Source organism: Rattus norvegicus, chromosome 14, assembly GCF_036323735.1.
Source record: "Rattus norvegicus strain BN/NHsdMcwi chromosome 14, GRCr8, whole genome shotgun sequence".
NCBI classification, from domain to species: domain Eukaryota; kingdom Metazoa; phylum Chordata; class Mammalia; order Rodentia; family Muridae; genus Rattus; species Rattus norvegicus.
The window spans coordinates 41,549,926-41,568,212 of record NC_086032.1 but is presented as its reverse complement, the minus strand read 5'-3'; the positions used below and the strand labels follow the sequence as shown (position 1 = coordinate 41,568,212).

General features: G+C 43.6%; 1 protein-coding gene across 35 annotated transcripts in view; it reads left to right on the top strand.

The window, feature by feature from the left end:
- Limch1 (LIM and calponin homology domains 1) overlaps nt 1–18,287 on the top strand; it is a 313,045-nt gene that overhangs the window by 211,265 nt on the left and 83,493 nt on the right. For 25 of the 35 annotated variants that reach the window (XM_063273093.1, XM_063273091.1, XM_063273092.1 and 22 more), the window contains 4 exons: nt 3,105–3,211; nt 7,895–7,925; nt 9,394–9,504; nt 16,840–17,035. In XM_063273093.1, coding sequence (XP_063129163.1) covers nt 3,105–3,211; nt 7,895–7,925; nt 9,394–9,504; nt 16,840–17,035 — 445 coding nt within the window. Of the gene's footprint in view, nt 1–3,104; nt 3,212–7,894; nt 7,926–9,393; nt 9,505–15,906; nt 16,041–16,194; nt 16,595–16,839; nt 17,036–18,287 lie in introns of those variants that run through there. The other 10 variants (XM_063273099.1, XM_063273098.1, XM_063273095.1 and 7 more) reach the window with 4 other exon arrangements.

Sequence of the window (18,287 nt, the reverse complement as noted above, 5' to 3'; positions counted from 1 at the left end):
GTGGTACAGGGCTCGTGAACAGTGTCACTTCCTGCCTCCACAGGAAGCCCAGACTCTCGTCTAAGACAGAAAACACACTAGGAGGAAGGTGTCTCAGCTTTAGAAGAGGCTGCCCTGTCTCCTCACTGATCTCCCAGCTGATATCTCGTAAATCTTTTCAGCATACCATTGACATCCTTCTAGCCCCCCATCTCAACCAGCTCCTTCCAGTTGCCACCTGCGGTCTCAGACTTCCAACTGCTGACCCCTGCAGCCTTATCTGTAAGACTCTCTGAGATCAGTTCCACTCCCCGTAGCCCCACTACCCTTTGGTACTGACCTCGAATTCCATGCTTGGATCTATCAGACATACCCCACTGTTTGCAACCTGAGTCTTTTGCTGATTGCAACCTTGAACCACTGCATAATTGTTCTAGGCTGGAGATCGCTCATCTGTCAGTTGAGCATAGGGAAGGCAGTAATATTACTAATAAACTAATGTATTAGGTGCAGCCCTTAGGCTATAGAAAGGTCAACAACTTTCTACAATTGTTCTTTAGGGCCCAAGCATGTAATTTTTTTATTGCCACACCAAAAATTACCATTACTATCTCAGAGCAATACCCATTGATTACCTCACATTGTCTATAGATTAGATGCTCAGATAGGTGGTCCCAGGCTCTTTACTCAGAATATCACAGGGCTGAGACCAAGATGCTCTTTCCAGGTGCCAGTAGGGCTGAGACCCTGTGCATCTTCCAGGCCTATCCTAAGCTCGTGGCAGTTAACAGAATTCAAGCTTCTGCAGGTGTGGTATTCAGGGCCAGCGGGAACTCTTAGGTCACCTTCTGTTTAAAAGATCCCTATTAATATCACTGCCAATCAGATAATCTTTCTCTCGGATTGTTTAATGCCATACCCTTATCAGGGTTATGGGTTTCACTTGTTCTCGAGGGGAGATTACTTAGGGTGTGTACATCTGGAGATGGGATTCTTGGGGGCCTGAGAGTCCTGCCTACACACTGGGTAATTAAAAGAACTATCTTTGCCATTCTCTTTGAATGCCTGGTATGAACTTGGAAATCCCCATGCTGAGTTTCAGCGTTTAGAACAGTTTTCTTCGGCATCTTTTGCATTGGTGTGACTCCTGGAACTGACATTCCTTATTCTCTTGGGTTTTCATTGTTTTTTGTTTTGGGCGTTGTTGTTGTTGTTGTTGTTGTTGTTGTTGTTGTACCAAACTGATGGAGTCAGTCAGTGCCTTCGGAAGTCTCTCAAGAAGAGGACCATTAGATATTTGCGCAATGCATCTGTTGACCAGTTGTCCTGGGGGCCTCAAAGGATGACCCACAATTTGTATTACCTTTAAGAACCGTTCATTTACTCCTAAGACCCCTAACAGATGGGGAGCCCAAGTAGAACCCTCCTTAATCATGAGTGAGATTGCCAGCCAATCCTGCTCCTCTTCCAGTTCAAAGTCAATCTGTGCCTGCCAGGGAATGTTCTCCTGAGGAGGGATTTTGCACTGTTTTCTTTCCTCTCATTTTCCTTCCCAAACAAGTTTAGACTTCTTCTTCTTCTTCTTCTTCTTCTTCTTCTTCTTCTTCTTCTTCTTCTTCTTCTTCTTCTTCTTCTTCTTCTTCTTCTTCTTCTTCTCCTTCTCCTTCTCCTTCTCCTTCTCCTTCTCCTCCTTCTCCTTCTCCTTCTCTTCTTCCTCTTCCTCTTCCTCTTCCTCCTCATTTCTCCTCTTCTTCCTCTTTGTTCTCCTCTTCCTCCTCCTCCTCCTCCTCTTCTTCCTTCTTCTTTTACTAGCAAGCAAAGTAGCGGGTTTCATCATCTCTTCATGCATACCACTATACCTTGTGCCTATCCTACCTCACTCTTCTCCCACGCCCTTCAACCTACTGTTCCCTTCCTCCCTGCGAACAGTGGAGCAAGAATAATGGAATAAATGTTGCAAGAAAGAAATGGGGGTTGCGGGAACTGGGTTTTTTATCTTTTAATTTATCTTACATTTCAGTAAAACAGTATTTTCTGTGAAAGCCCATAGTGAATTATGAAGGGTGTAAAATTCACAAAGGGTATATTTAAATCGATTAATAAGAAAAATGTGAGAACACCTTAGGCAACAAAACAGTTTTCTAGTTTAACAGTGTCTTGTTTTGTGTGTGTACTGTGCGTCTGTGTACTTTTCTATTGCTGTTATAAGACAGTGTGACCAACAAAACTTATAAAAGAAAGTGTCTAATTAGGCTTATAGTTTCAGAGGGTTAGAGTTCATGCTGGCAGTGCAAAGGCGTGGATGCAGTAATGGCTGAGAGCTCACATCTTGACCCACAAACTGGAGGCAGAGAAAACACACAGGGAATGGTGGGAGTCTTTTGAAGCTTTCAAGCCCACCTTTGGTGACACACTTCCTCCAACAAAGTCACACCTCCTACTCCTTCCCAAACAGTTCCACCACTAGGGACTAATCATGGAAATAGATGAGCCTATGGAGACCAATCTCATTCAAATGAACATACTGTCCATCTTATTTTTTTGACACAAAGTTTCTTATTGAAACTGACGCCTCTCGGTGACACAAGCTAGCCAGCAAGTACTAGGACTTCTTCTGCCTCCAGCTTCCTAGTGCTGGGGTTTCAGGCATGTGCTGTCAAGCCTGTTTTTTTCCTTCAGTGCTAGGGATCAGAATTCAGGTCTCCATACTTGCTTAGCAAGCACTCTACCAACTAAACCATTCCCTACCCAACTCTAATTATATTTTTTAAGTATCTATTGATACTAAGTTCTAAGCAACTAGGCATGGGCAAAGGACTGAGAAGCAATAGTTGGCTTTTAAAAGTAAGGTTCCTTAAGATGCTAAGTCCCCTTTGTAGCAACGTTTGTTTACAAATGTATCAACCAAAAGGAAAAGTTGAATTTGGCGATGGCTAACTAGGGTTTAGAAATCTGAAGTGTCCATTTATTCTGGTATTTCCTAATTGCCATTTTGTTGGGTGACACACCATGATTTAGATGTGATTTTAGCATCCATGATGGCTGGCACACTAACTATTAACAAAGTGGGATTGACTCACACAGATAATCTAAAATAATGCTTGGGTTTCTTTTCTTCCTTCTAGGACAACACCATCTTATTCTTGAGAGGCTGTAAAGAGCTTGGCCTTAAAGAATCTCAACTCTTTGACCCAAGTGACCTCCAGGATACTTCCAACAGGGTCACTGTCAAGTGAGTAATGCCTGATTTGTATTTAAAGGAAACCCTTGGTGTTTTGATTTGCACTTTTGGGAGGATGTTGTAAATTCTAAGAGGTAAAAGATTAGGTATACCCAATAAAATGAAATTGTGCAGGCAAAAATCAAGCATTTACAACCCGGTGTCCTGCCTCTGTGTGCAGAACCCCAATTCTAAGCTGATATAATTTTTCAAATACACATAGAACCAGAATTTTAGAAAATGTTAAGTGAGGTTTAGCAGTGAGGCTACAGAGAAATATGTACAAAATCTGTGTGCCTTAGACAACATCCCTTTTATTGGCTCCGACGGGGCAGTTGAATAGGCTCTTGGCAGACTGCACAGGAGGTGAACAGATTGTGCACGTTGTTGATGATGAAGAGAAGGCATTGATGGTGGTAAGCTGGCTCCTTCATTTACATTTGTAGCCATTTCCACGAATGTGACAGTGATTAAGCTTTTCAGAGATGGATCATTGGCCTTTTGGCCATTTCTGCCTGTATCTATTTAGTGAACCATAATTGGGGCCAAAGAATTCTTGCGATAGAATGAGTTTCTGAACAAAGAGATCGCTCATGACCAGATAAGAAGATTCATCCTTATAAGATGGCAAAAATAGGTTGTCTGTAGCCTGGGGATTGTGCAGAACCTCTAATGTCATAGAACACATTTGTCATTTTATTCAAACAGTATGTAGTGTGAATATGGTTGAGCAAAAAGCTGGAGTCTGTCCTGTGGCTGGAGACGGCACAGTGCTTAAGAGGAGGAAACACTCTGGAAGATCCCAGTTTGGTTCCCAGCACCCACATTAGACAACTTAGAACCTCCTATAAGTCCAGCCCCAGAGGACCTGTCTCTCTTTTAGCCTCCATGGGCTACCTCCATTCATGACTCATGCCCATATACTAACATACACATATACACAATTTTAAAAAATACACCTTTTGTAAAGCATCTAAAAGTAGCATAGGGTGTGGTAGCATAGCCTGTAGCCTCGGTGCCTAGGCAGCAGAGGCAGGAGGATCTCTCTACAAGACCAAGGCCAGCCTGGTCTATGTAGTGCAAACACCAGGCAAACCGGGCTCCACGAGGGCAGCCCTGTTACAAATAAAAACAATAACAACAAAACCCGTAAGCTGAATTGAATAGAGGGGATCTGCAGCTTGATAATTTGGGGCAGTGCCATTTGATCTTAGAAGAACAGAAGGAAGAGGAGCCACAGTTCAGAGCTGTCCTTTTCCTTCTGTTTCCGGGTCTTGGTTTTTTAATTATAATGATGGGAAACTTGAAACTACTGAAGGAAGGAAGGAAGAGAGTTTACAGTGGGTTCTGGGATTCATGACTGGGAACAAGGAGAGTCAGCCATGACTGATGAGGTGAAGTTACGTTTGTGTTTTTAAATGGACCATTAGCAGTTCTCATGGAAAGTGAATGTAAGTGAAAAAAAATAACAAAAGTTACAATGTTGCACTAGAGAAGCCACCACAGGGCTCAGGATAAGCATCACATGCTCCATTTGTTACTGAACTAAATCTTAACTCTGTGAAGTTCTTATTCATTTTGGGAAATGATTTTAGGTTCTGTCTAAACTCACATTTCTAGTCTCACCTGCTTGGCAAGTGACCAGAAACATGAGCAACTGTGCATTGCCGTAGGTAATAGTGAGTCACACACTCACTGGGGAGCGTGAAGGGAAGTTTAGTCTGGCGGTTTCCTCTAGCGCTTTTTGTTGTTGTTGTCGTCGTCGTCGTCGTCGTCATCATCATCTTCATCCACTTTTGGCTATCTTTAAACAACAAATTACCAGAGCAGGAGAATTCAGAGGCCAGTTGGTTTCAGAATCCAAAACAGACACTCAAATCTTCTTCATTGCTCGACTGTGACAATCAAGGCATCCAAAATCTGGGTAGAGCCCCAGGTCTGGAGCTCACTAAGTCTCTGGCACCCAGTTCTCAACTACAGAGAGCAGCTGGATCAAATAGTCTTCCAGATGTGACTCTAAGTAAAGCTTGGTCATCGCAGACCTGAGGAAGCAAGGCAGTCAACTCCTAAAGAAATACATTAACTCAGAAGCAACCCACCAAGAGAAAGTCACACCGTCCAGTCTCAAGTGGTCACAGTCCCTTTGTAGGGCAGCATCTTCCTCTTGTCCTTTGGGTCTTTCCATCCTTGCCTTCTTCTCCTTCCTCTACCTTCCCTTCTTTACCCTTTCCTCTGACCTACCTCACTCTCTGCATTTCTTCTGTTTCTTTCCTTTTTAGATCGCCCTTCACTTGTGCACTGCAATCCTTAGGCACCCCTTTCCCATGTCCTTCCCTTATGTCTCTATACCTTCATCCCTCCACTGAGCAAATAATTAGAGTAGCTACCATGTGTGAAATATTTTCACCTTCCTGGAGAAAAATGCACAAGCAAGACGACCAGGGTCCTCTGTTTATATTGAATTCCCACTGCAGTGTCGAGAACTTAGAAATAAATCCTAAGAAAGAAAATAAGCACGGGGAATGAGAGCACAGAGAAGACCATATAAAAGATGGAGATGCGGAAGATCGTGATCTGTCTGGAAGGGGTCAAGGATAGCCCATCTGAAGGGTTTCAGCTGGGGATTTAGGAGAAGACAAGACTGAGACAGGAGCATCGGCTGTGGGAAGATTTGCTGGCAAGTTGGAGGAAAAGCAAGAAAAGGTCAAGGAAGAGGAACCCATTGATGCCTGAAAGAAATGGCCAAGAACCCAGTGAGGTCGGAGGGTCATGCTGAAGCGCAAGCGTGGTGGTAACAGCCATCCACAGGCAATGGGGATGCTGAACTTGGAATTGTTAGGCACAGAGATTGTTTCACTGGGTTGGCATTTAGAAAACCATAAAGAATTTATACTAAAATTACGTCACAAATTAACTTGTGGAGCTTAGGAGGGCATTGCTTCTGGCTTTAGCAAGAATGTCGGAGTGCAGTGTGGGATAAGCTGTCAGCGTCACCATGTTTTCACAGGTGATTCTGCTTTAATTTGGTGCTAGTCTGGGACGAGTTTTTAAAGTGTTGGCTTTGCTGCTCAAATAGACCCAAACACCACCATTGTAATTCTGTGGCTTCCCTTCTGGAGTTGACCAGCTTACAACAGAAAAGGAGAGTATCGCTTTACATGAGTTAGTAGAACAGCACGGAGCTATAGAATAATCGATAGATGCCACGGGGAAAATTTGCATTTCCTAAAATTGCCTTTGAACAACAACAACAAAAAAAGCCACTCTAGTTTGCAGTGGAGGTCATTTTCCTTACCTTTTTCATCCCAAATTTGACTTGAATAGACAAAAAGGAAAACCTTTTAAGGGGGAAAAGCCTGCAAGTGGTTATATCACTGGCTGTGTAATTGCGTGAACTCTACCTGTAATGTATACCAGACAAGTTGATGGCCACAGAAGCATAGCTCAGAAAGGCACAAAGACCTTCGAGGGAACCAACACAGTTACAGAGAAGTGTGGAGAGCCTGTGGATGGCTCCTAGGGCAGGAGTCTCTCTGAAAAAAGGGGAAGTATTTCCAAGAAATTACTGGTTCTGTGGAAACCACTCCACAAATCTTCTGTGAGGCCCTATGGTATGCCGCATACAATTTTTAGCATTCCCACAATTTCAGCCAGGGAACTTCTATTGTCAATGCAGGAAAAGGCTTGTTTTTCCCTACTCCTTTTGTTCTAAGATATTTTAGATCTTCCTTGGAATTTTTGCATCTTTCTGTTGCTAAATGGAAAAAAAAAGCAGATATCTAAGACTAGAATAGCGTGCCATTTTTTTTTTCAGGTAAACTCAAAAATACGAGACCATGTTCTTGATCAAATGTAAATTGCGTGGATGTGTGTCCTAACTGAGCCCTGATCCTGAGCCCCTCTTTACAGAACCAGCATTTACTAGTCCTTCCAAAATCAGTCAACTGAAAACTGCCTGCCTTCTCGTCGCGCATAGTTGGTTACACTAGGCCAGAACTAAGTGATCAAGGTCTGGATGCTCTGAGGCATTCTTGGCTCTTTTGAACCAGGGACTTTCTACTCCCCCACCCCTCACCAAAATAACCAGAGGGGGGAAAAACTCAACATTCATTTTCCTAATATTTATTTGTCAATATATCCATGGAGTTTTCAAATACCCTTGGAAACACTTTGATATTTCATGGTGGAATAGTTGGAGCATCTGGTGGTTTTTACTTAGGAAATAAACATTTATGTGGATTGGAGAACACCCATGCATACATTTGGAAATAGCACGCATACTTTTCTGTTTATGGCAGTTTTTTCATTCTAATTTGTAGCCAGAGCAGAAAACGGGAGAAAAAAAGGTGTTTGGAGAGCATTGCTTCTTATGCATGCATTTTCAACTATAAACAGTCCCAATTTTAAACAGAATTCTCATCTTTTGTATGCTGAAAAGCATCCACCTTTCCAGTATTCTGCACACCTTCAGTCCTACCGGGCCCTGTGTTTTGTTTGTTTTTTTGATTCTTTGTTGTGTTTTGTTTCTCCACAGTTTTATCCTACAGGTGAAACCACCAGCCTTAAAAGTCCAGGACTACTCTTCTGGCTTCCGTTTGATGTGTTTCTTGCAAGTACGTCTTAGAGGTGTTTTTAGGAAAGCCACACCAAGAAACTGCTGTTCTAATAATGTTTTGTTTTTCTTTCTTGACCTAGGAACTTCGATTATAGCAGGAAGCTGAAAAACGTAAGTGTTTTAACTTCTCTGCCCACATTTGTATACTTTTGACTTTAGTTGTCCAAGGTTGACATTGAGCTAAATTCAGTGGATTTGATAGGCCTTAGATTGTTTCTTAGGAAAAAAGTATATGCACTTTTATAGAATAGTTGATAACCATGCTGATACTAAAAGTAGCAGATTTGGGGGGGGGGTGTCTCTAAACAGAGTAATGAAGTAAATGAAGGCTTGTATTCTGTGTGCAGTTCATGTCCTTAAAACACACAGTAACAGGTTTCAACTCTAACATTCCATTTCCATTTGTGGTCCAGATGGGATCGCAGTCAGCACACGTTGGTTATGTGATGATTCTAGTTCATGTCCTGACATTTGGGATTGTCCGTTCTCTGGGAATTTATTTGTAAGAACTCAGTTACTAAAAGACCTTCTGGAAGTTTTGAAGGATCATGATGTAAGAGTTTCCCACAGAGGTAAAAAACTGAATTGCATCATAGTACTCATGCACACAGCTCTGCTTTGGGCCCATGGCCAGCTGGCCCCATATGCCTATATCCCCTTATCCAGAGTCTCTGGCCCACCATGGGGAAGGTAGTGCACTAAGTTCTTCCCAGCAAAAATACAGAATGTGAACCTGAAAGCTCTCGCTCAGGCTTCCAATCCTGTAATTCAGCTAAGGAGCACATTATTAGCCAATGATATTTTTTCCCCGAGTCAAAGTAAAGAACATTTATGCTTTTATGGATGATTCTTCGGAAAGAAAGCACTAAGCTAATGCAGGATAGTAACCTCAGACCATTGGATATTCATAAACATTCTTCAGCATCCAAGCTGGTTTAATTGATAGCAACTGTGTCAAGGCTAAAATTTCTCCATCTCAGATCCATGGGAATGTGGCGGCACTTTGAGGCAAGAGACCAGCGTGTCTCACTCTGTGCGTTTCTGTCTTCTGACTTCACTTAGATGTACTGTGTTGATCCTGTGCCCAGAAGCACTCATTAACCTTTATCACTCCTTTAGGATAACTGCCATCCATTCTGACAGGTTCTCTATGCACACACAAGTGGAAATCAAGGGGCTTCGAAAGCACGCATCTCAAATGGGGCTGACAGCCTCCTGCATTGCTTGTCTGGGTAAAGACTCCAAAGAGTTTGTGGGAAAACCACCGCCTGACGAGAATGTCATCTCGGAGGATTTATTTCCCCGTCTTGCTCACTCAGAGATCACTTTCTCACAACCTCCTTTTTTTCTTAGAGCTGGAGACTTATTTCACTGAATCGTGTGTCTGGGTCGACCGAGACAGCACTGGGTTCTCATTACCATGCTCTCAAATGAAGGGATTCAGCTCTGGTTTTCTCAAGTCAGGGCTGCCGAGTTGTTCTTTCCTGCTTTGCAGTTCCTGGGGCGACACTGAGCCTCATGTTGAAAACCATTCTTCAGGACAGATCTTCTCACTCCTGTGCATTCTTTTGTTCCACAGGTGTTGGTGACCATTTACTGGCTGGGGAAAGCTGCAAATAGCTGCACATCCTACAGTGGAACCACACTGAACCTGAAGGAGTTCGAAGGACTGTTGGCTCAGATGCGAAAGGTAACTTGGATTTCCTTCCTCATCCCCTGAGTGCTGGACAAAGTGGGAAGGCAACACGTTTTTAAAATTGTTGCTGTTCTGCAGTTGGAGATGCTCACTGGGGAAGAGCACTTGATTTTCTTCCAGAGAACCTGAGTTCGATTCTTAGCACCTACCATCAGTAACTCTAGTCCTGAGGGATATGATGTCCTCTCTGACCATTGTGGGCATATATACAGAGAAAACACTCATTCACATAAACTATTTAAAGTCTTGAATAAGATGATAATGATTATGGTGGTGTGTTGGGGAACTGTACTCACCCAACATATGTGCTCAAGAAAAGAGCCATTTGTCTCGTCCCATACCATCTTTGTCTCCTGACTGTCGCAGCACTTCAAGGTCTGGATCTTACACTCTTTGGAGAATGGAAGACCTGAGCTGGCTCCTGCTGTAATTTCAAGAGAGAGTCCATTATGTTGGCGTATGGCTTGGCACAGCACGGAGCTCAGAGCCTGTGCACTTCAGGAAGTGAGGCTTGAATTAAACAGTGTGATGTCATACAAAAGCAAACAGTTGCTCTGCTCTTTCAGCCAAAGGTTGCCATGCTTGCCTGTTAGGTGTGGATAAGGTGATGCCAGCCATGTCCTTGCCTAAGCTCCCACTCGAGACAGGATCTGAGATGTCAGAAGTACTCCTACTGTGTGTGACTGATGACCATTGTATCTGAGTCATCCGGACACTCGAAAACTGGTTTTGAAGCTTGATGTGTTTATTTGACCAAGTATTTAATTGCATATCATTAAAAACTCGGTTTGTTTGCTTGTGGAAAAGATTGGTGGAAGGTGAGAATTTGTTAAAGAAACAGTGGGATGCTTTGTATGGACTTGTCTTTTAAAGGCTCAGCAGTACAGTTAACCCATTTGCACAGGAGAGTCCCCGGTGAGCAGCTGGAAGGCTCATCCGTATATTTTGGCCAAGGCCATTTTAGAGCACAAATAATCGAGGCTGGTTATTACTTGCTTTTCTACTACACAGAATGAATCCACTAACAAGACTCATTGAAAGATATTCAGAGGGCCATCAAGGTGGCTCAGTGACTTAAGGTGCTGCCACCAAACCTTATGACCTGAGTACCATCCCTGAGACCCACAGTGTGGAAAGAGAGAACTGACTCCCACAAGTTGTCCCCAAACCTCCACATGCATATGCTCAAATAACAGAGAGAGATGGAGGGGGAGAGAGATGGAATAAATATTTTCAGGATATTCAGAACGTTATGACTTTTAATTTTGAAAGCAAGAATTTGTTTCAACTTTCTAATAAATTGCTCACTTTTCCTTAAAACAGTGGTTCTCAAGCTGTGAGTGTAAGAAGTTGCATATCAGATATTTACATTATGGTTCCTAACAATAACAAAGTTATAGCCATGACGTAGCACTGGAAATCATTTTGTGATTGGAAGTCACCACAACATGAGGCTTGCAGCAGTAGACAGGTTGAGGACCACGGTCTTAAAGCTAATAGTCTTTGTATTTGCACAAAGCCAGTCTGGCTGATGTATCTATTAATGGACAAAGCAAGGCTGGAAATATAGCTCAGGGTAGAGCACTTGCCTGGGATGTATTAGGCCCTGGGTCTGATCCCTTCCACTGGAAAAAAATGCATTTATGTTGGCATATAAAACAAATATATCCATAGAGTAAGCACAACATGCTGTATCTTTTCCTGAGTTCTCTATTGCCCTGTAAGCTTTCTTTTGTCTAACTATTCAGAGGGTCATTTCTGACTTGGAGTTGGGGATGTTAAATAGTTGCTTCTATGTTGACGTGCACTAGGGTAATACTAGATGGGTCATCTGTTGAAACTGTATTTAGATCTCCCAGCTCTGCTGATAGACCGGGAAAGAACCTAGTCTGCTCTGCTAGGGTCCCGTCCTACTGAGACGATGCCTTCAGTTGCCTGGGGTTGACAGCTGCTTCTCTTTTGAGTGAGTGTAGACAACATTACAGGATATGATTCAGTGGTTAGCTCTGCTGGGCAACGTATGGCTCTTCCCAACTGGGGCCACCCGTGGTCCTCCTATGTCAGAGCCCTGTTTGAGAAAAGATGGCCTGGCAGACTCTGGGCTCTCCAAATGCTGGCAGTATTTTATGTATGGTCGGTGTTCTATCATGGTCTCACTTATGATTGAGTTCGATGGCAAACTGAAAAAAAAACCTCAAAATAAAACCTGAGAGGAGTGTTTTACTTCTTCTCATATGAGTGAGATTTAGGTGTGAGCAAAGCAAGCAATCCAGAGCTGGTGCGGGAACTCTCCACCTGGGTGATGCCAGAAAGCCCAGGCCTTTGTATCTATCCCCCGCATCACTATCCTCAACCCACGCCTTCTCCCTGCGGCCTCAAGCTAGCTCCTCAGACTTTTCTAGATGACATGTGCCATTCAAGACAAGAGGAAGCAGGTACGGGAAGGGCCCATTCTTTGAGCACACCTTTTGAAAATTCAACACTGCTGCATCCTGCTGTGCTTTGATTGTCACCTATAAAACTCACGCTGGACCTTAACTGCTATGGCGGTGACAGGAGATGTGCTATTTGGCCACAGGGAGTACTCTCTCACAAATGGATTGAGGCTCTGGTCCTCAGAGCAGGGGTTTCTATCCCCACGACCAGGGGTTTCTATCCCCACCCTATTACCAAGGCAGCCTCTCAGTGTGCATGCACTCTGTAGGTAGCGACTGGCTTCTGCCATGTTATAGAGACCTTTATGCCAGCACCTTGATATTGGATTTACCGGACTTCAGAACTTCAATAAGTACATTCTCTTAAATGCACCTTGTCTGTGGCATTCTGTTATAGCAGCAGAGAATGGGCGATTACAGCTTCCAGCTCACGTCTCATTATTTTGATGTAGGTCACATATTCATATCCATCTGTGACTCAAGACTAGGAAACGAAAGGCTTTATTTCAGATATTTAAAAAATCTTACTAGACGAGAAGTAGACAGATTTAGTGGGTTCCTCTGTACATAGATGAATAAATTTGAAATTAAATTTGTGTCTTTCTTAAAGGGAACCAATTAGAAAATTTTGATATTCATTTTTTCTAGTGGAAAATGTGCACAAAACCAGTCACTATAGGGTATTTCTTGTACACTTAACATATAGAGAGCCCTTAACAAAGAGTCTTGCACACTCAGTAGTGTGACACCGAGCTTCAATATATCAGGGAAGACCTGTGGAAGGAAGGGTGTCCAAGATAAACAAAGGGATTTGCTACAAGAACCGTGCCATGGAAGCAGGCATTTAGTCTCCAGGGTTGTGAACAATGCAGGTTACTTCTCCATGCCCTTCGCTCATCGTTCCTCATTGGGATTCCTTCTCCTTCCTGCAAGCCAGTCAACCCTCATAAAGGGAAGTGGCCAAGTGCACCTCCAGGGAAGATGCTCCTAGTTCTTCTGTGAAAGCTAGGGAAGCATTTCCTCCAGCCCCATAGGTATAATTCGAAGGAATGGCTGTCCTGTTCCTACACCAGTCATTGTGACTTGGGGTCGCATGGAGTGTCCACCCCATTCCTGTCCCTAGAGGTGAGAGCACCAATAGAAGAAAGAGATAAAGTGGGGTGGGATGACTGGCAAACAAACGCAAGAGAAATAAATGTACAAAATAGCCACCAGCATACTCATCCCTCAACTCAGTATCTAAGAAACCTTTTTAGCAAGTAACTTATTGTAAGTAACCTTTTTCTGTTTATCTCTGGTCTTCCCTATCAGAACACAGGTTCCTACACATGGGGTGTCTGTTGATTTATTTTTATGGTGCTATGTCCCCAGGGCTAGAATACTACCTAGAAGGTACTTGGGCAATATCAGTAGAATGAATTGCTTCCACAACCAGTGTGATGAGTGAGGATTGGGCTATCACGCTGGGGGAGCTAAACCTCAGACATGTTGGAGCAGTGCTCAGCCACCCCGTAAATCACACAGCAAGGGGGAAACTGCTGAGCTGTCCAGAGAAGGCATCTGGAGTGTCTTAGATACCATCAGTCATCCGCAGGCTCTTACTGCCTCACATGAGTGATCACAGAGGGACTAAGAAGAAGGGGGATTAGTGAAAGAAGCCTAGAGCTCTTGGAGGCTAGCAGCTGCTCATTCCTGTAGGGACACCCTTTCACAGAGGCATGAGCACTTACTACACTACATTGCATTCCTGTCAGTCTATCCTACTGACCCTTGAGAGCTCCATGGAAGATGGGAGCAACAGGGCTCCAAGATAAAGGCAGACAATTCGGTTAGAGCCCATGAAGGATGTTTGTTGGTTTATATTTTCTACCCTTCTCCAACGCCTCACTGTATAGCACTCAAAAAAAGAAAGAGGGGGAGGGAGGGAGGGAGGGAAGGGGAAGGGGGAGAAGGGCAAGGCAAGGCAAGGCAAGGCACGGTGACTTAATTGAAATCAGTAAAACTTCAAGTCCAGGCGATAGCCACCATGTTTTTATTTTAGGCTAACAAGTCAGCCTATTGTTTTACCTGTAGGGGTCCTGGGAGGCCATCTTGGTGAGCGATGGCCACCATGATCTGCTTTCTACTTTTCCAACTGTCCATGCCATTTTTTCCCCAATGAGGATTCAATCTTGGCTCACTACATAGTCGTGAACATGGTGAACTTTCTATTTTTCCTCCCCCATGAGCATCAGGGAGAAAGCTGCTGAGGTTCCAAGATGCTCCTCCATCAAGGGAAGCCTTTCTGATTTATTTTCTTGAAATTTCAGTTTTGCCGCGCTGCACCAAGCAGGCCGAAAGCATGTCAATTCCAACCGTAAGCATTAGCCTTACCTATCCTGAATGTCTGTCTTTGTGAGGCATCTAGACAGAGAAAGAGCAAACCAGTGTATGGAGGGCGGTGTCTTTATAAATACTGTATACTTTCTATGTTAAAATGTGCATGGCTCGTTGAAGAACTAGTAGTTAACAGCATTGCTGATATCTTTTAAACCATTATCATGCATCATGCCCTGTTCTGAATACTTTCCATATATTTCAAGTTTAATTGTCCCAGAAGTCCTGTTGGATGGCTGTCACTGCTAAGCCCCATTTTGTAGATGAAGAACCATGAGGTGTCATGAGCAGCCACACAGCTGGCAAGATTTAAACCTAATCATTATAGCTTCTGAAGCTGAGCTTTTAACCATGACCCTAACCTGCATCACTCTGTGATGCTTCTACTTCAGTGATTCTGTCAGAAGCAGCGTTAACTCAGAGGCATAATAACCCAGATTGGCAGCATGGACCATGCAAGGAGGCTGGCAGCATCCAGTCCTGAGCCATCTTGTCAAAGAGATGAACAGTTTCAGGTTTTATTTTTATGTATTTACCATTTACTGTGTGACTTCAGTTAAAGTGACTCTCTGGGTCTTTTTTTCCCTATAAAATAGGGATGCTGTTAACATGATATGCAAAATCATTGCCCAGTAAGTGTTCAATAAAAGTTAACTTCGTATTTTCAGCCATTTGGTAGATGAGTAATTTAACAATAATAACTTCTGTTCCCTAAGAAGCTAAATTCGAGTTTCTGTCTAATTCAGGTCTACATTTTTCAGTGAGTCATGAGTTCTTTTTTAACTTCTCGGTTCTGGGTTTTGTTCCAGAATCTGGTTAACTTTTGACCTGCAAGTAAACAACCTTAATTTCCATAACCGGCATTTCTGCCTTCCTAGCACAGCAGTTCTCAACTTAGGGGTCGTGACCCCTTTGGAGGCTGAATGATCCTTTCACAGGGGTCACATATCAGATATCCTGGGCATCAGATATTTACATTATGACTCATTACAGTAGCAACATTATAGTTATAAAGAAGCAATGACATAATGGTGGGGGTATCTCCTCAACATGAGGAGGGTTGAAGCACCAGGAAGGCTGAGAATCACTGCTTTATAGCATCTGTTGCTGGACTTACCCAGGCACTTGACAACCTATAGTTGGGGAGCATCAATCAGCTGGGGGCTGCAGGGTGGGTGTTCCTCCCAGCCCTGCCCACTCTTTCCTCCTGGTGGTAAACCTGAGTGTGCCTTGTGAATTGCAGTCATTCTAGACCCAATGACCATTTCCCTGAGATTTGAGATGGATCAAAAGACACACACACACACACACACACACACACACACACACACACACACACACACACACCTCTGTAATTGCCAGAAGCAGCCAGCAAAGACACTTCCTGCAAGGACAACATCTCCCAGGGCCACCTCAGACAGAACAGACCAGCTTCACAAACTGCAAACATGGAGAACACTGATGGAAACATCGGGAATGCAGAGGGGACCTCCGTGTGCATCCCAGGGGAAATCTACGGGGCAGCATTCCAGTCTTTGTCCGTGAGGGTATACTCCTCTGCTGTGTAATCCCCAGTCTTGATTTCTAGTGAGCGTCTCGGGGATATCAAGCGGAGGGTTATCTTTGAGTGACTGGAGTTATTTTTGTTTTCTTCAGCCCGCTCTATTGTAATGAACGTGAAGGCACTGCCGGGAACAAGGCTTTCATTATAATACGAGGGTGAGGATGGCTTTGACTGACCTTTCTTCTGCTGGAGTTTCAGTGTTTTAGTCTGTGCCTCTTGTGCTGGAAAGAATTTATAATCACAGGCTGTCAAAGACAGCCATTGTTCTCCCCACTCTGAACATGTGGGTCAGCCACAAGTGCCTGCAGCTCCCCCAACGCCAGGAGCTGGCGGAGAGAGAGCCTGCCTGGATTCTTCTGTGGCATCAGGAAAAGCATTTTGCATATTTTTCATTGCCTTTTTTTTTTTTTAACTTTTGCCTCAGAAAGACAGCTCGCTTTCAGAGCAGGAATTTCCCTCCAAGGTAGCAGGAGGTAGAAGCATGCTGCTCTGCGATTTTACAGCTCTCATTCTGCCTGTGTTTGCCAGAGACCATAACCCGGGGCAGTGGCACTGAACTAGGGACTCCTCTGTCCCACAGACATGCGGTTATGGATCCTGAAAGACAGGTCAAAGTTTTTATCTTTTTGTCAATGATCGTTGCATTCTTGTGAATCCAAACTTTGTGATTCTCTGTATTTATCTACTTTTTTTAAAAAAGCTATAAGATGTGAGTTACTTGGGGATTTTTTTCCAAGTTGTGCATGCTATTCTAATTGAAAGGACGGATCAGAAATAAATGTTGAGGAATTGAATAATCACTGTTGATGATCATTAGTCTCTTATGCTAACTGCTATGACTTTGCCACACAGATTGTCCATGCAAGTATCTTCCCAGACCACTGGAAGCCAGATAGGATATATATATGTATGTTGCAGTCATATCTGAAATTCTTTCGTTTTATTTTGGGACAGGAGACTGATGACATTGAAAGCCCCAAGCGCAGCATCCGAGACAGTGGCTACATCGACTGCTGGGACTCTGAACGCAGTGACTCCCTTTCTCCTCCTCGCCACGGCCGGGATGACTCCTTTGACAGCCTGGATTCTTTTGGCTCCCGCTCCAGGCAGACACCTTCACCAGATGTAGTTCTCAGGGGAAGCAGTGATGGTAAGGTTTGATCTTCAGACACCGAATATCTTGAAATGAATCATTAACAGGAGTTTCAGGATCAAGGGTGGAGAGCTGGGTGCTTGGAAAGGCAAACTCCATTTCCACCTGGCTGGAGCCTGGCGATTCTATAAACTGGTTGAGGGGGGACCTCTGTTGTTTTTTATGGCTTTCAGAATTTTGATTGGCTTTGCCAGGAGCTCATTTGAACACTGCCTAAGTGAGCATATCTTCTGCTGGAAAATGTGTTACATCATTTTTCCCTGGGTCTCACTGAATCAAGATGCTGTGCAAACCATTAGCTCATAAAGTGTGCCGAAGTTTATATACTGGGGATACAAGGAAGGGAAATGTTTAGTGAGTAACACACTGTGTAAGCAAAAAAAATGGTACTGCTCCCCAGGGAACTAGACATGTGCTTTATGTCCTTAAGAAATCTCTAGGGCCTGTGGCTGTGCCCTTCTTGATTGGCACCTGTTTTATCGATCAATTCGATGCTTAGCACATCTGACTGGTGGGCTAGGTTGGTGCAAATACCCACGAATGCATAATGTATACCCAGACTGCCTATTGGCCCCCCGAGTCTGGATTTGTTTTTTATGTAAACCTTGTGAAACTTGTATGGAATGACCAATGTTTTCTCTATAGAAATGTGTGGTCCTGTAGGCTGCTATGAGTTCAGTGACTGTTAAGAGGGACTCTCTTGTACCTTTGACTTTTCAGGAGGCAGGTGGCTTGTTCCTGCCTGTACAGACTTGTAGAAAGACAGCAAGGCTAGTGGGGTATTTTGTGATGTTGTTATTTCTATTTTTGCGTATGTCGCTGTGATAGTATTTTTGGACATTTTTCTACTTCTGAGATCAAGGTTATCTTTTGTGGCCAATGTTGCTTTCTGACATAAAATTCTTGTAGTAGTTTTGTTGTTGTTTGTTTGTTTGTTTTTGTGAAGTACTAGGGATTGATCCTTGGGCCTTGCAAGTTCTAGGTGAGTGGTGTACCACTGAGCTATGTCCCAGCCTGTCAGCTATTGAAGTCACTGCCATACTTGAGTATTTCACAGATCCAGGTTCTAAGTTTGATGTCTAGCACACCGTATCTCATTTAATATTCAGCGTAGGCATCTAATCCCATCTTAATTCATCCTTGCTCAGTGTGGGAGACACCTGTTTTATCAATCACTTCAATGCTTAGCACATCTGACTGGTGTTATAGGCATGCCTTCAGGAGTTTAAGTCTTTGTTCCAATATTTCG